This window comes from Alosa alosa, chromosome 12 (assembly GCF_017589495.1).
Source record: "Alosa alosa isolate M-15738 ecotype Scorff River chromosome 12, AALO_Geno_1.1, whole genome shotgun sequence".
NCBI lineage: Eukaryota > Metazoa > Chordata > Actinopteri > Clupeiformes > Clupeidae > Alosa > Alosa alosa.
In genome coordinates, this window is record NC_063200.1 from 34,532,724 (window position 1) to 34,556,998 (window position 24,275).

At 39.1% G+C, this 24,275-nt stretch overlaps 1 protein-coding gene across 1 annotated transcript in view; it reads left to right on the forward strand.

The window, feature by feature from the left end:
- Window positions 1–24,275, forward strand: part of arsb (arylsulfatase B) — a 139,443-nt gene that overhangs the window by 81,153 nt on the left and 34,015 nt on the right. Inside the window, exons 4-5 of the mRNA XM_048258943.1 lie at window positions 8,105–8,312; window positions 23,030–23,273. Coding sequence (XP_048114900.1) covers window positions 8,105–8,312; window positions 23,030–23,273 — 452 coding nt within the window. The remainder of the gene's footprint in view (window positions 1–8,104; window positions 8,313–23,029; window positions 23,274–24,275) is intronic.

Below are 24,275 nucleotides of genomic sequence, written 5' to 3' on the forward strand. Positions count from 1 at the left end.
TTCACTTTCTTTGGTTATTATATAGTCTACGATTCACTTTAACCACAAAACGTTTTGCCGTCGCCACATTTACAAATGCAATTTACCTTCGTTAGGCTATCGGTGATACTTTTTGCTTCGAATCGCAATTGAGTGCGCATTTTATGTGACATGCCACATGATTTCCAAGAGGCCTTTAGACAGGCTCATTTCTCACTTCACTAGACTATTATTGCATTATGTTGTAAGACGTGAAGAAATGAAGGACAATGGCAATAGCCTAGGCTACGCACAAATTCATCATTCACTAAATGGACACGGAGAGACCAAGTTTTTCTTTCGCTATCGTTGCGAAAAAAATAGCCAGGCTACTATATAGAAATACTTTGAAATTCCTTTGGAGTCGGATCTGCTCCACCTTTCCACCAAGTTTTGCAGAATGTGCCCTCGTGTTTTTTTTTTGCGATATTGTTGACAGAAACTATTTGTGTGGTGCAACCTGTTAAATATTAGTAGTTCATAAACTTCAACGTAGTGCCAATTTAGGTTGAAACTAAACTAAGATGGAACTTACGTTCAACTTACGTACAAATGTAACGAATTGTAATGTAGTCTAACTTGTGCAATGGGCTGAGGTGCAGTGGCTGCAGGGTTACAGCGAGCGAGAGGTGCAAGAGTGGAGAACAGCTCATGCGGTTGCTAGAGGTAAAAAATTTTTTAAAGGGCCAGTACAAATTGAAGAGCCCTGCCCTAAGCGCACTAAGACATTTTCCTTGTAGACATACCCATGGTTACACTAGGCAGGCAACTGCTCTGTTCCCAGATCATGCTTTCTCTGTCTATGATCTGCAGGCTTAAAGGGCCTCCTCAACGAGGAGATTGCTAGTCCGCGGATAATATGCGGCATTTGAATGGTAGCCTATGGAACCGTGGACCGAAAAAAAAAAAATATGATTAAAAAATATTTCTTAATTTAGTATTATCAAATAAAGAGACATGCAATTAGGGGGTAGTGGTGTCAGCGCTCATCCAATCTGCACATCTGCTGCGCAAGTAAAAGTGAACCACTTTTGAATAACTTGAAAGAAGATTAATATTTTTCGTTAGTTTTGGAAGTTTATTGTTAAGTAGCCTACAATGACCAGTTCCGACAAAGCCGAAATTAGCCTACTCCTTTTGAAACAATGAGTGAGCAGGCCGCCGTTTGTATGGTTATATTGCTTGACGGGGGGGTATCCCAAGCAGCTTTCAGCCATAAGGCTACTTTGAGAACATTTCCTAATTCACCCGGCACTGATATTCAAAATGTTGAAAACTATTTTGGCATACAAGCAGTTTAATTAAATGTAATTTTCGTTGTAAACTAACGGGCTACTTGGTGAGGCTTGGCCTCACAGATGCGCTCGTGCCTTAGATGGCAAGAAAAATCTTCACGTTATAGGCCTATTAACTGACTGCACGATTAACGTTGGCAGGGGGGCCCACCGGACATTTGTGCCCAGGGGTCTATGAATGGTTAATCCGGCCCTGCCACCAACAAATTGCACCTCTGGGACAGCTAAAAGAAGTCGAGAGGACTACTAACTCACTAAGACCTATTCACAAACCGCTTTTTGTGGCATTTCACGTCGCGATGTTGTCCTATGCGGCTACAGGAGTTTCCAATCTCGAGGAAACAATTTTGCATTGTAGGCATAACTAAGTGATGCAATAACGCCACCAACAACAACCAAACCTAGGCTACTCATTGTCAACATGTAAATTAAATGTGTTATTATGAATCAAATTAAAATGTTCTCCTCTTTGCAGGGGGCGCTGTGGCACAACAGGCTACAGCGCTCATACCATATACGGGTCCAAGTGCCCACGGGGACCCAGGTTCGAATCCGACCTGCAGTCATATCCCAGTCCCACCCCATCTCTCTCTCCCACTTACTTCCTGTCTCACTTCACTGTCCTATTCAAATAAAGGCAAAAAGCCCAAAACATATACTTAAAAAAACCGTAGGCATACTTTGCAAACGTAGGCATAGGCTATGGTGACCGATTCATTTAATAATGTTACAAAGATACTGCATCAATCAGTATGTTTTATTAGGCTACTAGTCTATTTGTTTTGCCTTACTCTTGATTCATTTAGGCTAGGCCTTTTTATTCAGTTATTCATCATCTTCCGTCCTTGTGTAGCGCACGCATTCTCAGACCTGTCACCTGTCACTCATCATTGTAAGGGAGGTGTTTGGCAGAGGTGGGAGTAAGTCACACATGTGCAACCCAGTAAACAAAATAAAGTCCTGGCGACGTCCCCTAAAGGTCCCCTGGCGAACATCACCTCCTCGACTTTGTGTAGGGTTCCCTTTACGTCCCGCGGACCTCTGTTCGGGAGGTCTAAAAGACGTCCACGAGACTTTAAGAGGACGTCCTGTAATGGTCACCGCAACCGCACCGCGTTTATATTTCCGCGATGGTAAAAAAAAAAACATGAAGCGCGATTTGGTATGGTATTACATCCTGTAAGTCTCAGCGTTGCTAGGAGAGAGGTAGGCGGAACATGAACACGCATTAATGACTTGATCTACAACTACACAATCAACTTCACTCACCTCATATTTTCACGCATTTTTAAATCACGTCCTCCGAATTCATTACACTAATGATGAGTAGACATGGACATTTATACCGGGCTAGGATGTGCTGCTTTCACATCTACGGTGTCACGGGTACACGAAACTTGGTGGGCATGTAACCCCACATGGATAGCATGGAACCATCGTTTTTCGTTTTGATCTGTAGCCCCCGAGCTGGACTGGACCCCGAAAGGAGGGTAGGGCAGACACAGTTTTCTGTGAATATCTCGAAAAACCGTAGGGTTTAGGAGGACCATTTTTTTTTGTATGTTGATCTCAAGGGGCCATGTCAACCCATTCCATAACCACTCATTTCATGTATAGCGCCACCTAGTTAAACACAAAAAGTAAAAATGAGGTGTTGTAATTGAAGGTATCTGTGACCTAACATAGTCAAAACTGCACGAAATTGGAAGTGTAGGATCATTATGACACCCTCTGTATGCACGCCAAGTTTTGTGGAATTCCGTTCATGGGGGGCCACACAATAAATTAATTTATGTTACTATACACCAACTGGCCTGTAGGTGGCGGAGACAGTTTTCTGTGAATATCTCGAGAACCGTAGGGCCTAGGAGGTCCACCTTTTATGTATGTTGGTCTTAAGGGGGCATGTCAACCCATCCCATTACCACTTATTTCATGTATAGCGCCACCTAGTTAAAAATTAAAAGCAAAAATTAGGTGTTTTCATCACAATATCTCTGGCTGACAAGGTCAAAACTGCACGAAATTAAAAGTGTAGGATCATTATGACACCCTCGAATGCATGCCAAGTTTTGTGTACTTTTTGTTCATGGGGGGCCTTACAATAAAATAATTTATATGTACATTTAGTGGCGCATACACCAACAAGGATTCGGGACACTGAAAGACCGGGGTACACAAAACTTGCATGTACCCCCACATGGATAGCATGGAACCGTCATTCTTCGTTTTGATCTGTAGCCCCCCGCTGGACTGGACCCCGAAAGGAGGGTAGGGCAGACACAGTTCTCTGTGAATATCTTGAGAACTGTAGGGCCTAGGATGACCAATTTTTCTGTATGTTTGCCTCCAGGGGTCATGTTAACCCATTCCATGTGCACACATGTGCATAAACAGATACACACGCACACACATACATTTACAGTAATCATAATGTATGACACATACTCACACAGTAGACATATGTACGCATGCATGCACATGCACAAACACACATACGCAGGCAAACACACAAGCACGCACAGTCATACACACACACACACCCACACACATAAACATAAATTTGTACACGCACACATGCACACAATTCAAGAATTTTTCCGTCATCTACTCCCTGAATTTTTGGTCATTGATACCGGGACACCGAACCACCGGGTACATGAAATTTGGTGGGTATGTAGCCCCCACTAGACTTTTACGGAAAAATTTCATTTCGGCCCCGGGGACCACCACCAATCCCGTGCTGGGCCCCTGAACCGCAAAAAAAACAGTTTTTCCTAAATAACTACCTGAACCGTGGCACTGAGGATGAAGAATCTTTTATGGTATGTTGGTCTCAAGGGCCCACATCAACCTGGCTCATAATCACTCATTTGTGATTTGCACCCCCACCCCCCGGTAAAAATGAAAATGCAATATTATTCTGCTTTAATCGCCCTATCTTCAGTTAAGATGTTCAGAACTGCACCAAATTTTGTGTATGATTGATCATTCTCGGGGGTATGCCAAGTTTCGTAGAATTTCATCCATGGGGGTCTAAAAAATTAGGTTATGTGTACATTTAGTGACTGTACACTCATTGGCCTGTAAATGGCGGTGCACACATATACACATGCACACACACAGGCACCCACATACTATCGGTATTAGAACGGCCGATACATAATTACAAATTCAGTAGGATTAAAAGAAAGCCAAAATAAATATTCATCATCATCATCATCATGGCTGCATTTTCAGTATTGGCAGAAGTAGTCGTTTGTCCACTAGATGGCGATCGTTGCAGTGAGGCGTAATTTTGTTGGAAGTTAAAAGTGGGTTGGAAAAACAATGGACGCTTCATACAGGGACTGTAATTTACCCACGCAGTGAACATCTAATAAGGATAGGACGATGTTCACATGAAGTGTAATTCCCATTTCTTCTTGAAGCCGAAAATAAATCTGAGGATGTTTATCGGACATGCTTGGTTTTTACTGCAGGTAATGCGTTAATCTTGTAATATCAATAAGGACCTAGGTAATGTTACCCGTTAGCGTTGGTTGAGTGATGGAGGCATTTGATTTATTGCATTTGTAGAAAACTATAAATGCGGTTATACCAAAGCAAATTGATAGCAGCACTGTTTGTATCTTTCGACTGTCATTTATTGCACGCACGTGCTACAAAATCATTCTGTGCAATGGAAGATTTACCAACGCGTTACACGGTCTGATACAGTTTTGCCTATACATGCGTGAGACTGATCGCCTGTTGTTTATTTTGTTTTAAGTGCGTGCAGGGTGTGAGAGGGGAATCGATGTGCTTTGATTACAGCTTGGTAGTTGTAGTCTGTGAAATTAAAAAGCACGTGTGTGTGAAGTATCCAAATGACACCTTCATTTCATTATGGCTGCTTTAGCAAAACACCTTAAGCTACTGTGTAGTGGGTCCCATTTAGAAGTGGCTACTTCATTCGCGCTTTCCTTGACTCATGGAGCTGCGTGAATGTTATTACAACTTTTCGCCACGATATGACAGTTTAAGTCCGCTTGATACTGTAATTAAGCCATTGGTTTCAAAGGAGATTTTATTTGTGTAGCCAGCATAGCCTATTGACAATTTATGTTGTAAATAGGCCTACCTTATAATCCTACCTATAGCTTAGGGAAGCTAACAGCTTTCTATTAGGATCTAGTTTGTTAGTTACCGTTTTTGTCATAACTCCCTGATGCATTTTTGCATTTAGAATAGCCAGAGCGTGTATATCTCAATCGGAAAATTAAACAATATCGGGTGCCTATGGACTGGGCTGGGTGAACCCAGCCTGATGCCCGCTATTTATTTTTTGATTTCTTAAAAGATTGAGCTTGGTCTGATGAAAGCCAGACTAGCCATGGACCTCAGTTAAACAATGCAAGGGAACATGAATCAGCCTATATTTGCACTAACAATAACGGACAAAAGCTCTTCAACTTTGGCCCGTTAAAATGTGTATGAACAGTCTCTAGCGACGCATTTCATCAAGGCCCATTTGAACATGTCAGTTATTTGCACCACTGGTTAGATGTAAAACAGCATTTCGTTTCAGACTAGGCTACTGTTACTTAATTTGTGCATTAACAATAACGTTTCAGACTACTGTTACTTAATTTGTGCATTGACAATAAAGTATTACATGAACTAAAGATGACTAAAGTCTTATGTAGAAGAAGAAACATTCACAAAAAATCCATCCATCCAAAAATGACCTTTGTTTTTGATAGCTGTTGAAAACGGCATGGAACTGACAGAGATGTTTTTGTTTAAAATACATAAAAAAAATAAATAAATAAATAAATAACATTATGCTGATACCTTTTGCTTTTCCCAAATACAATGTAGCCTACATGTGTAAGTGACCTTTCATCAATCCAGTTGCAATGGATGAACTGTGATGAACTGCCCTACTTGTGATTGTTTAGAGATTTTAAAGGTTTTATAACAATGCTACATCTTCTTTGGCTATTCTACAATCTATTCACCTTTTCAGCACCAGTAGGCTACTTTCTGTGCAGCCGCACACACACACTCAGGCATGCCAAACAAGCATACACAAAAGTTTCAAGAGTGGGGGATGGAGTAAAATATGGAGACAAATTGAAGTGTGATTTATTTTCGCGGAACGGATGTACAGGACTGAGCGGCGGTCATATTTTGTACCGCTATGCGTTTAGTCTTCTTATTTTTCTTAATAAACTAATAGGCTACGACGTTTTAATGGGCATAACCCGTAGCATATTCTTCAAAACATCATCAGAGTAGGCCTAGGCTAGCCTAAGATAAATTGTTCAAACCATATTGTTTTAAAATATTAAAAACTAATAATAGCCAAATAATAGCCAATACTAAAAATATGCAATGCATGCTGGGAAGCAAAACTCAACATAAAAATAAAGTAGGCTACATGAAACATAACTAGAATGCATTGACATTATTCACTCGTTTTCTTGGACCTGTGATCAAACAGGGACAGCCTATAAATGTAAGCCTATCTTCCTGGAACATTGCAGATAAAGAAAAATGTATCGTTTTCTCTAGGCTATGAATGCTCTTTGTAGCCAACTTTAAGATGAAATAAATAGATTCCAGATGTTTCTATTCTATATCATTGTTTTATTAATAAACAGTAAGGCTCTGGTGAGGCAGAGAGCTTGCTCCTCGTCAGAAATCTCATCGGATGTGCACTCTGCTGTTTCCACAAGGAGCTGCTGTAACATCGGGGACAGCTATGCGTGAAAATTTTAAACGCGAGCATGCGTCAAATAAATTACAATGACATTTAAACAAGTCATGAAGAAGCAGTATCCTTAATTCTTCTGCAATGTAGAGCTAGATCGTTTTGCTTTACAAATTAATATGTTTTGCAACAGTAAGGTTGCAAAGGTTTTGGGAGAGCTCTTTGCTTTTACCCATCATGAGATGTGTCTTGTGTGACACCTTGGTGATGAAAAACATGTTTATTGCCCATTTTATATTCATTTGCACAGATAGGAGGGAACTAATCTCTAACTAATTACAGATTCCAGCTCGTTCCTTGCCTTGGTGTACTGCTTTTTCTTAGCATGCTCAATACTTTTTTCCTCTGTCATTCCAGCTTATTACACATAACACTACTTATGGACTTTAATGTTTGGTGTTTTTTTTTTTTATGTGTGGAGTTAATACTGATGTCTGGTGAAGATTTCATATGAATAGCCTCACTTAAAGTATACTTACTGAAAAAACATGTTGACACGTTGAATACTTATTTTCTCCGCTGTGTTCTTGTTTATATTATATATATATATATATATATATATATATATATATATATATATATTTTTTTTTTTACCACAGAGCTTTCTATATGGCCAGTAAGGTTACCTGGTTGCTTGTGCAATGACACCATGTCGTACACTGTTGGCCATTGCCCATGGACATTTCAGCTGGTTAAATTTGACTATTAACTAAATTCTTAAGTGTTTCGATTTCTAGCTGAAAATGTATTTTAAACATGAACTTTGATGCTCTGGTCAATTTTTGGGATGGATCACTGATTACCGATCACTGAAATCAGAATCTGCTGATACCAATTACCACAGATTACTCTTTGAAAGTGAACTCTTAGAAAGTAAGCTCTACAGTAGATTGTATAAATTCTTTGCAAACTTACCATGACAACAGATAATACAGATACAGTGATTTTTTTTTGTACCTAATGATTTGCATAATATTTTCATCATGTCTCTAGAGATAAAATAACCTCATATAATTTTATGAAATGTCTACAGCCCCTCTTCCTTTATTTAGCCCTCCAAGCAGTGCATAACCCTCTGCAGGTCCCTGAGCGGTACATGACCCCTTACAGTTTCATCAAGGACCCACAACGCAGGATTTATGCAGGAATGGTGTCAGCGATGGATGAAGCTGTAGGAAATGTGACAGAGGCACTGATGGCTCATAACCTTTGGAATAACACTGTGCTCATCTTCTCCTCAGGTACATTGTTGCCCAGACCTTGTCTTTGGAATGTAGACTATTGGCATAAAAGGTGTTGAGGAAGGTAAACAATGCAATAAACATGAAATGGCATTGTATTTTGTCTTCTTAATGACTTGCTACTTCAATGCATTTCTTTTATAAGTGCATTTGATCAGTTAGCAAAAAGCATCTGAGAACAGTTTGGTCTTAAGTCTAGATTTGAAACTTGCTACAGTTGAGGCATTTTTATGTCATCCAGATGTTGATTGCGGAGCTTTCCATTGCCGCTAAAAGCTGCCTCACCACGTTTTGTTCCAACAGCGAGTTTTGCCAACAAGTGTTTCTCTTGAGACCTGAAGCATGTCTGATAGGTAATTAGGGCCTGTTCCATTTAGTGATACATAAACAAGCATGTGGCTTGTGGCTGCTCAACTGATTTTCTGACTTCTCCTTGGGCTTAAGAGTTTTTAACTGTGCATGAAAATGCACTGTTCTGTTATCCGAAGTCTTCTTCTTACAGTGCATGAAAATGCACTGTTCTGTTATCTGAACAGAATCTTCTGTTATCATCTTCTTTTTACAGTGCATGAACATGCACTGTACTGTTCTTCCTAGGCAACTTCAACAACTTCTTATTATTATTCCGCTTACCACTTTTTCCGAACGCAATTTCTCTTGAACAGTTTAACTTAGAAACTTCGTTCAAACTTGCAGCAACTGCCAGTCTCAGGCTTTAAGCATACAATCTGGCTCTCTTAAGACTACACATCCTGTTCAACTGTTTACTCTGCCCAAAACTTTTTCAAAATAAAAGTCCTCACACACATTAGTACATTCGATCCTTTAATTTTTTGGAGAGGAAAGTAATGGCTATACTTCCATTTAGAGACTACTTTTGGATTATTTGGGCTCGTCATAGGCTAGGCATATCTGTTTCACTTTGACTGATTCGCTTGTTCGTTGCGTGTCCGACTATGCGTGCTTTCGAACACCCGCCCAATTTTACCTCTGATTGGCTTACCATGAAATTTTACTCAACCTCAGCCAATCGTCAGCATTTATGCGCTTGTCTCGTGCACTGCCCACTAACCAAGGAAACAGTTAAATAGCCTCTTGGCTAATTTTCGGATAATTAATCACGAATCACGAATAATTAATTTTCGGACAATTCATTTTTGGCAGTAACAGTAACGGCGTTATTAAGATGGGAAGAGTAATCAGTTAGATTACTTGTTACTGAAAAAAGTAACGCTCTTAGTAACGCTGTTATTTATAACGCCGTTATTCCCATTACTGGTCATTAATAGGCCTATAAGTCACTGTTGCTGTTGTAGTGTGGGCTTCTTTGTTGTTGTGTGGCTCTTTTGAGTGGAGTGGAATTTGTTTTGGCCACTGTTCTAGTGCCTCGCCTAACTTGGCCTGTATGTCTTTCCCCCTCACACACACACACACACACAAGCTTTCAAGCTGCAGCTGTCATGCCATAAACAGCGATACATGGCTGCTAGTTTAAGTGATAATGTGGCCGCACAGCAACAATTAATAATAAGCCAATGTTAAGTTGATTTGCTCACTTGCATCTGTCAAGTTTGTGTAGCTAACCTACCTATGCTAGTATGAGATTTAGTTCATTTAGGCCTACTATTGGGTTTAATGACATTTCAGAAATATGCTACGCAACCCATTGGCAAACTTTCACATGTAGAGAGAGCTCCTTGCTAACTATCCTGCACATCATATGAGCCTATAAAAGATTTGGAATATTGCGCTATTGCACTCAGTTAGACCTACACAACACATTAATGATATGCCTAATAGTTTGAAAATCAATATGAAGTATTCAAATTACTATTTTTTTATCTACTAGTAATTACACATCATAAAATACTATAAATTATTAACAAAATATAACATAATATAAATTTCAAAATATATGGAATAGAAACAATACTGTATGACATTTATCCATAATCTTCTGTGTGTGTGTGTGTGGAGCAGAATTTAGTATGTTCTCTAGATGTTCTCAATTCACTCTATCTAGCCTATTCCATGTTTCCATTATCTACCTCTTAAGCAAATGTTAAAATAATGCACAAACTGGAAATACTAGAACACTTTCTAATGGTGTGTTAAATTATCAGGAGATAGAGACTACAGCCCTTGACTTTTACAGTGTTGCAGTATTTAATTGTGTTTAAAACGCAGCAATAAATAACCTTTAAAGATCAAAATCTCTAAAGAATGTGTTTGTGTGATTTTAAACATTAGTACTGTTGGGGTTGCTGTTGTGAAATCGTGATTATTCTTCAGAAATCTTCGATTATTCTTTATATAGTAGGGGGGCCTATGTGTCTAATTTAGGGGCTTGTGGGATTCGCATGTTAATTTTTGGTAGAGTATTATAGATATAAGGTATATATAAGAGTATTACATCTTTGTTCTAGGGGTTCTTAAGAGTAAAAAAAAAAAACATGTCTCCATTTTTTAAGGTTTTGAAGGACCCATCAAAGGTCAAATTCAGAAGAAGTCGATTTTTTTTGGTTTTGTCCATAAACCTCACATTGCTGGTATTATAGCATAGGGTTTGGTGCCAAAACGCAAAGATATTCTACAAGGTAGTGTGCAAAAGTGGACCACATAAACAATACAACATTATAAAACGTTTTTAGGCTGATGATTGATCTCTTTAAAGGAGAATTCTGGTGTGATATTGACCTATTGAAGTGTATTGAAACATGATACTGATAAGGGATCAGATTCCAAAAATAATTCAGTGGAAATGCATGGATTCCAGTTTCTTCCAGTAGCAGCAACTGGAATCCATGCATTTCCACAGAATTATTTTTGGAATCTGATCCCTTATCATACCTGTTCATTCTTACTTGTCGCTCGACTTATCGTGACTAAATTCAAGATGGCTGCAAACACTAAACTTCGTGAAGATACTGTCTGTATAAATCGTCTTGTAAGTAAATGACCAGTGCCTTTTCAAAGTTCTCAATGTCTCGTTTTAAATGTCAGGGCCCTCGGAAGTCTACCAATGAAGTGTGGAGATACATTGAGCGTCGTAAATGGTGTAAAACAGTGATTTATTTGCATGGCTAGCCCAATGCCGAAGCACCACCATTGAAAAAGCTGTTGGTAGCATCGGCTAACTAGCGCCAGATTTTGGAGTGCAGGGGACAAGCCGAGATGGGCTATGAGACATACGTTCACACTCGGTATCATGTTTCAACACACTTTAGGTCAATATCACACCGGAATTCTCCTTTAACAAGAAATTGTGCCTAAAGTGCTCAAAATTGTCCGCTTAAAAAAATAATACTTCAATATCAATACTATCAATTCATGCCTATTAGTGTGCTTGAGTATAGGCCTAGCCTGCTCTGCCAGTTCTTGTCTACATCCATTCAGAGCACAAAGTGCAGAGATCTCTGTTAAATCAAGTTTAATAGACTTTTACATAGCTAGTACCAGCTGAAGTCTGTAAGGCCTTCCGTAGCCTAAGTGTGAAGAAAAGAAAGGGTAAAAGGATCAGATAGAGAAACAGACATGTGTGTGTGTGTGTGTGTGTAAGAGAGAGAAAGAGAAAGAGAGACACTAGCAGTGACAGTTGGCTGTTGATAGCTGGCAGTTATAGAATTTAGAATATCAAATAACCTGAAGCACATAGTGCTCTATTCTTCATGGTTGGTGGTGATATTAGTGACCTTCTAGCTTTCTACATTTGAGCAAGCACATTTTTATCGTTCATGGTTGCACAGTCTAGTTAGATCATATTCGGAGGTGTTTCTGTTAGTCAGGTGATGGCACACACATTCTCTACAGCAAAAGAAACAGATTTTGGTTTATGTATCCAGTGGCAGATATGTGTGGACTGGTGAATAACCCATCACTAGAGACATATGCCACATTTCTTGTTTTTGTCCATAAGAGAGTATGGAGATGGTGATCACAGATCAGCCAACGATTACAACATTACAGTGCAGTTATTTTACAACAGAACAAAGCAGTTTGGCACAGGAACTGCTACAAATCCACCTGTAACAGTGAGCATCTGCAGCATGCTAAGATTGGGGGCAGCCGTGGCCTACTGGTTAGCGCTTCCAGTACACACTCAGCACACCTCACTGTGTGTTCACTGTGAGTGTGTTTCACTAATTCACGGATTGGGATAAATGCAGAGACCAAATTTCCCTCACGGGATCAAAAGAGTATATATACTTATACTTATATACTTAATATAGATTCACTACTAGAAATCATGTGAATCTGTAAGCTCTTTAGACAGGTATTATTACAGCCAGCGTATAGAGCATTGCAATAGTCTATCCTTGAGGCGACAAAAGCATGGATTAATTTCTCGGCATCTGGTAAGGATAAGGACTTCCTTATCTTTGAAATGTTCCTTAAATGGTAAAATGAAGTTTTGGTGATCTGTTTTATGTGATTGTTTAGTGCTAGGTCCTGGTCAATTATAACTCCTAGGTTTTTAACACTTGTGGATGAGGTCAGTGGAAGATCACTATGTAGCCAATGATGTGGATAGGATATCCCTCATCTTTTTAGAACCTAAAACCATGACTTCTGTTTTATCTGGGTTCAAAAGCAGGAAATTGTTCGTAATCCATGTCTTTATATCTCTTATACATGTGTCAAGTTTGGCTAACGGGTAGGGATGCACGATATATCGGCGGCCGATATATTATTGGCCGATAAGTGAAAAAATTAAAATATTATTATCGGTCCGATAACAGAATTTTGGCCGATAATTTGCGCCGATATTTTTTAAAGTCCTAATTTAGACTTTTTACACTGAGCTACTTGAGCTTGGTTGGCTATACTTTTTCCTCAATATAATGTCAGCGGTGTGAATGTATTTCACCACTCTAACAAAATCTGTGGATATGCGTTCATTTGGGAATCTGTGCATCTCAAAATCCTCTCGTGAATGATCCGCCATTTAACCTTACCAGAGCGGAGCTCAGCCCTATCTAGAGTCGCCTTGTGCTGATGTGTTTGCACTTTACCGCTGGGTCGGGAAACAAATAAACAAACTCGTTAGTGGGACGAGTACATAAGTAGGCCTAGTTCTAAGTTGTGTTTTAGTATTATATTTGCATTACTTTAGCTTGGGTTTTGTATTATTACCTAGAAATATGCTAACCATTCCTGCTTCAGTTCCAGACAGGTCATCATAATAAGTTAATAAAATCCTTCAGGGCTAACCCCTTTCATTTCTGCTGCAGCAGGTTGTGCGCAACAGAGTAGACAGACATAAGATACAGTCTGAGGAGTTGCAGCTTTATTCAGTTACCCGCAGTTGAAACTAAACCTAAGTTTCCCTCACAAACTTTGATTTGGTCGCTATACTGTAGCTTATTCCCAGCCGATTTATACTCTCTAGCCACTCACTCGCAATTCACTGACGTCAGGTTCACTTAAAGGAGCCACACATACTGTAGGGCTAGGCTACTGCTATGTTGACTGCTGTACTATTGAGGACTATTATGAGTTCTGTCCATCATTTGGTGGTAGGTAAAATTACTGCAATAAAATTATGCTTATTAAATGCTTTCCCCAAATCACTTTTCACAATTTTTTTTCAAGAGTAATATTATCGGTTATCGTATCAGTATCGGCCACAACAAACCAATAAATATCGGTTATCGTTATCGGCCCCAAAATTCCATATCGGTGCATCTCTACTAACAGGTATAGTTCTGTATCATCTGCATAAGAATAATAAAAACAACAGGCCACAGTACTGAGCCTTTAGGCACTCCATATTTTACCATAGTCTGGGTAGATGGTTTATTATGGACCTGTACAAATTGTTAAGTATTTAAGTATAAGTATTTACTGTAAGTATATATGCTCATTTGATCCTGTGAGGGAAATTTGGTCTCTGCATTTATCCCAATCCGTGAATTAGTGAAACACACTCAGCACACAGTTAACACACAGTGAGGTGAAGCCCACACTAATCCCGGCGCAGTGAGCTGCCTGTTACAACAGCGGCGCTCGGGGAAAAGTGAGGGGTTAGGTGCCTTGCTCAAGGGCACTTCAGCCGGTCCTACTGGTCGGGGTTCGAACTGGCAACCCTCCAGTTACAAGTTGTTAAGTATTTAAGTATAAGTATATATACTCTTTTGATCCTTTGAGGGAAATTTGGTCTCTGGATATATCCCAATCCGTGAATTAGTGAAACACACTCAGCACACAGTGAACACACAGTGAGGTGAAGCACACACTAATCCCGGCGCAGTGAGCTGCCTGCAACAATAGTGGCGCTCGGGGAGCAGTGCGGGATTAGGTGCCTTGCTCAAGGACACTTCAGCCGTGCCTACTGGTCGGGGTTCAAACCGGCAACCCTCCGGTAACAAGTCCGAAGCACTAACCAGTAGGCCACGGCTGCCCCCATGTTGTGTATATGTATGTAAATTAATTAAATGTTGTGCGAGGTCTCATCTGTGATTCTGTTATGATTTCGCTATCTTTCAGCAATGGAGTATGTGTATTTGGTGAAACTGATTGGTCATACTGTTGAAAATAACTGTTTTGTGAACTTTATTCAACATAGCCAGTGATTTAGGCGAAACTTATGGTGTTAATTACAGTGAAATATACAATTTCAGAAAAATAGGGTTGAAACAGGTAAAAAAAATGGAGACATCGTTTTTTTCCATGTTCAGTGACCTCTAAAGACAGTCCAACCACTCTCCAAAAATTAACATTTCAAACTCATAGAAACCACATAGGCCCCCTGACTAATAATCGTACGACCACAATCTCTAATCGTGACATCCCTAGTTCAGATTGATGGCGCCACGTGTGGATGACTTCACATTGGTTAACGTCTCGTGTTTTCCTTCAGAAAACCAAGGTTGTATTCATAATCATAACCATACATTTTTGAATGTGGTCAACATTATTTGGAATACTTTTTTTGGAAAGGGAAAAAACAATGCACTGTAAGACCGATTCATGTTCATATTCAGACAGGCTTAATAAAAACAAACCACAAACTCAGCTCAACTGTTGAAATCAGAGTCAACCAAGACTGACATTTAGATTTCTGGTGCTACCACCCTCAAATTATTATGCCATGTTACCGTATTATAGCATCATATGAGTATAAAAATACATATAGCAGCTTTTGATTGCATCCGGAGGCTGCATTTATCGTGGCAGGCGATTTCAATAAAGTCAACCTCAAGAAAGTTCTACCGAAGTACCCATCAACATGTGAGCTCCCCAACTCAAGGTGATAACACCCTGGATCACGCATACACTATAGACGGAATAGACAGAAGAAATGTGAGCAGCCTGTGATTCACTCAGTACAGCGCTGGACAGATCAATCAGACGCTGCCCTGCGGGACTGTTTCCACACTACAGACTGGGGAGTTTTTCGGACTGCTGCTGATAACATCAACGATTTCACTGAGTATGTAACAGGCTACATATGCAAATGCATTGATGACATTGTACCGAGAGTGACTGTACGAACTTTCCCTAACCAGAAGCCATGGGTGAACGGAGAGGTGTGTTCAGCACGAGCTCGGACAGCTACCTTCCATTCTGGCAACCCAAGTGAGTACAGTAAAGCACGTTATGAACTGACAAAATCAATTGAAAGGGCTAAGAAGAAAGTACAGGGAAAAAGTGGAGTCACACTACAGCGGCTCTAACACCAGAGACATGTGGAGTGGGCTAAGGACAATTACAGACTACAGAGGAAAGAGCTTCAGAGCAGAGGTGTCTGCTTCTCTTGCAGAGGAGCTGAAATCCTTCTGTGCCCGCTTTGAGAATGACATCAGGTCAGAGTCTCTGTTAGAGCAAAATTGCTTCCCATTTCAGTTATCTGAAAGAGATGTGTGTAAATCCTTTAGGAGGGTGAATACATATAAAGCTCTAGGACCTGACAACATCCCAGATCGTGTTCTCAAGGCTTGTGCATCTGAACTAGCTGAGGTCTTTATGGACATCTTTAATCTCTCCCTGCTTCAGTCTGTTATTCCCGCATGTTTCAAGAAGAGGTCCACCTTCATTCCAGTCCCTAAGAAATCAACAGTGAGCTACCTTAATGATTACCGCCCTGTTGCTCTCACCTCTGTTGTTATGAAGTGCTGTACTCATTGTACACTCATGACTGTATGGCAACTTACACCTCAAACATCATCATTTTCAACTTTGCTGATGACACCACCATCTCATCATCATCATATTCGGCTGTATCACAAGTGATGATGAGTCTGCTTACAGAGCAGATGTGGCAACTCTGACATCTTGGTGCAAGGAAATCAATGTCCACAAAACCAAGGAACTGATAGTGGACTACAGGAGACTGCAGGAAGAGGAACACACACTCATCTACATTGGGGGCACAGCAATGGAGAGTCAGCTGCTTCAGATTCCTTGGAAATAACATCAGTGAAGATCTGAGCTGGTCACACCATATAGGTAAGGTCACAAAGTCCGCAAAACAGCAGACGGTGAAATACTGGCCAACTTCTATTGCTGTACCATTGAGAGTATCCTGACTGGCAACATCACAGCATGGTATGCTAACATCACCGCCCATGACCGCAAAGCTCTGCAAAGGGTGGTCAGGTCAGCACAGCGCATTACAAGGACTGAGTTACCAACTATTCAGGACCTTTATAGCCAGTGCTGTAGGAGAAAGACTGAGCGGATCCTTGCTGACCCCAGTCATCGAAACCACAGTCTCTTCACCCTCCTATCATCTGGTAGAAGATCCAAAAGTATGCAGACCTGTACCAGATACAGAGACAGTTTTTTTATCCACAAGCCACCAGGATGCTGAACTGTCATTTTCTTCCTCATAACTATTCCTGTATTCCCACGATACATCAGTGCGAGAATAAAGCTAGCTTTAACGTGCAAACTAATAATAATTTGGACCGTTGCCATGTAGTTACATATTCATTATATAGCCATAACCATTAGTGCTCCATGATTTTTTTTTTTTTTTTTACCTATGTCAGATAAGGACCAGAAGAAAAAAAAGAAGAAAAAATCCATTTAAACACTTTTATTTTAACTTAACCTTCCTCTGATTTGAATCACCTCAGTTATCAATCGAAGCGAACAGGGAGAAGAAATGTCAACACAATCATGAAAAACACTCAAATAAATAAATGTGCACATAAGTCAGCAGCACTGATTGAAACCTGGAAATATTGTAAACAAAGTAGCTTAATTGGCTAGTTTATCATAGTCTACTGGTTGGACTGTTCAGTTTCCCCTTACCGGGATTGTCCTTCTTTTTAATAGCCTGTCCTGGGAAATGTATCCACTCCCGGGACACTGAATGTCCCGGTTTTCAAAAGGCTACGTGAACATGTAGGCTATGGTCATTGTTCAATTTACTATTTTCTCTCCACTTGAAATAGCCTACAGAGTGGGACGGTGTCTCTTGTGTAGAATGGGCTATCATTGGCTCTGTAGGGACGTGACGTAGCCTATCTAGAGCGTCGGTCTTGGCAGCTTCTACAGGCGGCAGAAGTACCGGTACTGCAAATAGGCCTACTCAACATCGTTCGCTATCGTAGGCTATAATATGGCGAGGCGGAGGACGAAGATAACAGTGTCAAGTCATATTGATTTATATAGCACACTTAATAGAATAGAATAGAATAGAATACCACTAAAAGTTGCCACTCTTGGTCAGTGCTTTTTTCTAAAAGAGCAATAAATAATTCATAAATAATAGGTAAACATACAGGAAAAACATCCCTAATATGCCCCGCCCTCTCAACCTGCAACACAACATCAGTAAGGTAAAACTAACCTGTCTCACGACAGTCTAATCCCAGCTCACGTTCCCTATTAGTGGGTGAACAATCCAACGCTTGGTGAATTCTGCTTCACAATGATAGGAAGAGCCGACATCGAAGGATCAAAAAGCGACATCGCTATGAACGCTTGGCCGCCACAAGCCAGTTATCCCTGTAAACGCAATGTTATTGACCCAAGGTGCTCAGAAATCAAATAAACAGTAATAAAAACAAAAATAATGACATAAATGACAAAAAATTAAAATAAATAAATTAAAATACAAAATAATAATAATAATAATAATAAACCGATTATGATTGTAGATAAAAAAATAAACATATGGTTACTGAAACTACTACTACTATAGGCCTAGAAAAAGATGTAAAGTAAAGTTAGATGCCAGTTAATATAATGCAGAAAAGAAATAGAAATAAGATTACATGGAAAAAATAAATAAATAAAGAAAAAATAAAGAACCAAACAAGGGGATAAATGAATGGACATCATAGGGCAAAGAAAATAGATGGGTCTTTAAATTTGATTTAAAACTACTGATGGGTGGGACAGGACTTAATTTCTATAGGGAGATTATTCCAGAGTCTAGGGGCAGCAACAGAAAAAGTTATTTTAGTTTTAAGGGTTGCCTTTGGGACTGATAGAAGAAGTTGTGAGGAAGACCTCAGTGGCCTAGAAGGACAGTAGGGACTTAAAAGGTCACAGATATACTGTGGTGCCATTCCATTTAGGGCTTTGAAAACAAAAAGTAAAACTTTAAAATGAATTCTGTAATTGACAGGTAACCAATGGAGTTGGGCCAGCACAGGACTTATGTGCATATGTTTCTTTGTTCCAGTAAGAAGCCTAGCTGCTGCATTTTGGACTAATTGAAGTCTAGCAAGGGTAGATTGGTTCAGACTTAAATACAGAGAGTTACAATAGTCCAGCCTAGATGTAACAAAAGCATGGATTACAGTTTCTAAGTCAGTATATGAGAGCCAGGGCTTTAATTTAGCTATTTGTCTTAATTGAAAAAAAGCTTCCCTTAACCACACTACTGACTTGCTTATTGAAATTCAAAGAGGAATCTAGGAAAACACCACTGTGGCAATTTACAGCCAGTGGCCCTAGTGCATTTCTTATCTTAGGAACAGAGCTGAGTGGACCAAAAATAATTATCTCTGTTTTCTTTTCATTTAATTGTAAGAAATTTGCAGCCATCCAACTCTTTATGTCATTAAGGCAGTTAAACAGGCTTTCCAAGGTGCAGGAACTTTCGGCTGTTAATGGCAGATCCAATTGAGAGGTCATCAGCATAGCAGTGATATTGAATGTTATGTTAGTTAAAAATGGAGCCAAGAGGCAGCATATATAGGGAGAATAGCAGAGGGCCTAAAATGGGACACCACATTTGATAGGAGCAATGGACGAAGAGCAATTACCTAATCTTACAGAGAATGTTCTATCATTCAGATATGATGTGAACCATTTCAACACCACCCCTTGCAGACCAACTTCAACCTCCAGACGTTTTAACAGGATGCTATGGTCAATGGTATCAAAAGCAGCACTAAGGTCAAGAAGTGCTAAGAGGGCACAAGAACCATTATCTACTGAGCAAAGAATATCATTTTGCACCTTAAGTAGAACAGATTCGGTGCTATGAAGTTTTCTAAAACCTGACTGAAATTTATCTAGGATGTTGAAAGCATTCAAATAAGAAGTGACCTGAGAGAGAACAACTTTTTCCAGGATCTTTGAAACAAAAGGTAATTTGGAAATAGGCCTATAGTTTTTCAGGTCACTGTAATCAACACTGGGCTTCTTTAGTAGAGGTTGGACAATTGCATGCAAGTGTGTCCACAAGACTGACAAGCCAGTAAAAAAGAAAATGAAACGTTCGACATAAGTTATTTCAATGTTTGATTGAGACATACTAAATAAAAGTGGCAAGGTGAGGCCAAGGTATGGTAAAGGCAAATCTAATGTAATCCCTCTACTTATTTCTTTAGCAAAAACAAGCACAACCACCAGAATCTAAATTAGGTCAGCTAAGATAAGTAAGAAAAGTTCACTCTTATGAGAATACTTGAGATGTTTAAAATATTCAGGGCTATGCACAATCTTACTGCACAAAGGCTAATTTTGTCTTGTGGGTCTAATTGGTTGGTCGGGTCATCGAGTTTCTCCACTTGTGTTTCAGTTTCAAATGAATATTTTTTCTCCTTGGGACAGGCCGGTTTGAGTCTTGGAAAATAATTTTCCATTTACATCGGGATTGAGATGATAAGAACTTAGCAGTCAACTTGAATGCAACAGTTTTGAACAAATTTGTACAGCGTGCTAATGATGCTAACCGGATTTAATAGCAATTTATAAATTATACTATAGCCAGTCGTCTTTTACGATTTTGAATGTTTGGAATAAATGTGCATGCTTAGGAGGGATGCGTCTGTTGAGAGGGAGAGAGAGAGTGCACAGGGCAAGGACTCATGAGAGTCTGTGTTAAGGTAGGCCTACTCCTATCGCCTATTGCACATACTAGCTACAATGCAAGATATATTTAGCCTATTTATTTATGGACAACGTAAGGCGGGAGGTGTGTGTTGATTTTAATTATCTATCTATCAAACGTATTTTTATTGATAACGATTACATGTCTATCACGATATATATCGCTATCGTTTTATCACCCAGCCCTAGTACAAATTTGAATTCAAACGGTTATTCACAATTGATGAGTTGAAAACGCATCGTTTCGTTGCGTAAGGCCCCTGTTCATGTTGCACAGAACTTTTAATGACATTTTGAGTCTGTTAAGAGGCAAAAAAGGCACGTTTAGATGATGCCCCCAGAACTAGCATTGTAACTAGGAGTACTGGCCATTAGCTGCAGCTATTCCAGTTCGGTAGCACCGATTTTGGTCGGGTTTTTTTTTCCGTATCGAGAGTACTCGTGACGTCTAGCGATCAAGATCCATGTAAAAATCAGCCGGATTTCTCCTTTAAAGTTGAGCTGGCTCTTGAGCACAAGAATTTCATTACTTATAATTCCTTTTGGGTGGATGACAAATAAGCCTGAAAAAAGGAATTTTAAAAAACTTCAAATATCATCCCTAAAAAGTGTTTATATGTGTTGCTGTATCTCTAAACTTGACTATTATACATTTTTTTAAAAAAAAAAAAGTGAAATATATATTTATATGTCAATTTGTCATGTTAGTGCCTAAAATTGTCATATGGTGTGACATGAAAATAATTTGAAATAAAATGAAAATTAGATACTTTTTTCTACTTTAATTTATGTCACTGTACATTTTAATCACGTTTGCTTTGATTTGCAACATTTCCTTGTGAATATTTAGAAGAAAAACCTAAAATTTAACAAGTTATTTTGTCAAGGTGGAGAATGCTCCTAACTGTAACCAGATATTTTAGCTTAATTCTGATATTTCTTGTAAGAACTCACTCAAAATTCTTGAGGTTCTTGCAGATACCATTTCCTTTGTGTGCTATTGATGTTTTAATGATTTTTCAATTATAAAGTCTTTTTTGTGACATTATTTAATGTCACACCAAATGACATGGTGTCACGCCATATGATGAACTGCACCACTCCACCATGTGTCAGAGCAAAACAGGGTTTTTAATGACAATAAAATCATTAACAGTGAATTTTGAAGTCACTCTATGAATGGTGTATGCGTGTAACAGCAAAATAGATGAAAGTTTAGTATTTATTTTTTAAACTTACATGGCATGGTAACATAAAAGAAAAAAGTATGAGAAATATGAATTGTACAGATAATTTTTTTTCCAATTATCACAGATTTAACAAAAAACATATATCTGAATTTAAAACATGTTTTTACAAGAACTTTTATTTAAAAATGCAATTTGGTCATATGGTGTGACAGAAATGTCATATAGTGTGACTTGAAAAAAGCTGTCACACCATATGATACAGCGTCACACTATATGACATTTTGACAGTTAAGCTAATTTTCTAGACAGTTAAATACAGCTAACTATTATTTAGCATGCAACTGACCACATGGCAGCAGTGCTTTTAAGAATTCATGAAGAATATTTGTGGAAAAATAGCTACTTTTTAGGCAAATGATGTCACACCATAAGACACTAAAATTTGGCCCGCGATTGATGATGTCAATTCAAAGCTTTTTATATAAAAATCTAAAAAAGCAGAACTCACCTCTTGACCATGCCAATTACTCCTGACATTCTATTGTTACTTCCTGATTAAGCAGGGTCCTCTTCACAATAATAATGTCCAAATGAATGCCCAGTCAAAATATACAATATAGTGTCACCATATGACAACCATTTTATGGACAAAATATATTTGATTATAACTTAGTTGGACAGCATGCATAAACATCAAAACTTTCTGTGGTTGTAAAAAACATCCAATTATTTTATATGCATGGTAAAACTTTAAAGTAATTATACTTTTTATGGATATACACTCTTTTTAGGAAGTTCGCACACATGGTGGACAGTCACACCATATGACATTTTTTATGTTTGGATGATTATTTTAAGTCAAAAGTGAAATACAAATCCAATAAATTTAATATGACAGAACTTGAACCTACCAGACCTACAACATTTCCATATCAATTCTTAACAATTGCCATTTTTTATAAGTGTGTGACACATGGACAGTCTGAATTCTGCTATTTGTCATCTACCCTTTTATGAGTACATGACAATAAACTGCTTGAACTTGATTGGCCCACTTCCTCTGTTCTTTTTTTTGCATGTCTGTTTTGGTGTGTATGCCCTGTGCTTTCAGGGGACCACAGTGCTCAAGCTTCTTGATTTGTAATGATAAATGTTGTTTTATATTCTGTCATATTTCATAGACATTACCTACCTAGCTATATGAATGTGTGTCTTAATTTTTTTTTACAGATAATGGAGGACAGACTCTGGCGGGAGGCAGCAATTGGCCTCTGCGTGGCAGAAAATGGTCTTTGTGGGAGGGGGGAGTGCGGGCTGTTGGCTTTGTTAGTAGTCCTTTGCTGGACAAACCTGGCACCATTAGCCATGAGCTCATCCATATCTCTGATTGGCTGCCTACACTGGTGAACTTAGCTGGTGGATCAACGTATGGGATAAAAAGCCTAGATGGTTTTGATGTTTGGAAAACAATCAGGTGAGTATTCACATTCTACACCTAGAGCTACATTCACATTCTAGATCCTAGAGGGGAAACATTGTTGGGTACAGTCAAGGACGAATTAAGCACACTCAGGGCCATGGGACGACACCTATTTAGAAGGTCCTCCTAAAATGATGCTATAACATTTCCAGGTCGTGCTGAAAATGTACCAATTTACAACCACAATGAAATGCTACATGCTGACTATTTCACAATGGAGCAACACCATTGTGAGCAAGATGTGGTGATGCTGATTACAGTACAAACATCTGATTACAAAAATGTAATATTCAGTAATCTAATTAAGTCTATGGGACTGACTGTTGCGAAGTGTGTCCAAATTCACACCCATTCATCTCTGATGATACTCATCACAGATATATCACATGCATATCAAGTGACGATTTTCTACATTGTTTCCTAGTTTGGGCTGAAATTCTAAAGTAATAGCTCCCCAAATGAATTGGCTTGCCAAATCAGTGAATCGAAAGTTGGTCACAGCATGCACAGATCTGTGCCTTGGGCTAAATGACATCTGAACATATGCAAGCACAGGTTACTTCAGGTCATAAATGCAGAGGAGTATAAAGCACATTCTTCATCCAGTGGTTCACGGTAGGGGTAGCCGTGGCCTACGTGGCCTGCTTATACTTATATACAAGACTTCAGTGAATATAACAATTCATAATTAAATAAAATATTTATGTCAGTGAAAAAGTCTGTATCCCACCATCATTATTTTTTTATTGCCAGATTCCAGACAGTCCCACCAGCGTCAGCTTTGTGCTGACAAGCAAAAACATGAAAATATTCATGAGACACAAATTGTCATTCTTTGAAGGCTGATATAATAAACGTGCAAGTATTGACGCATCATACTGGGGCAGTCGTGGCCTGCTGGTTAGCGCTTCGGACTTGTTACCGGAGGGTTGCCGGTTCGAACCCTGACCAGTAGGCACGGCTGAAGTGCCCTTGAGCAAGGCACCTAACCCCTCA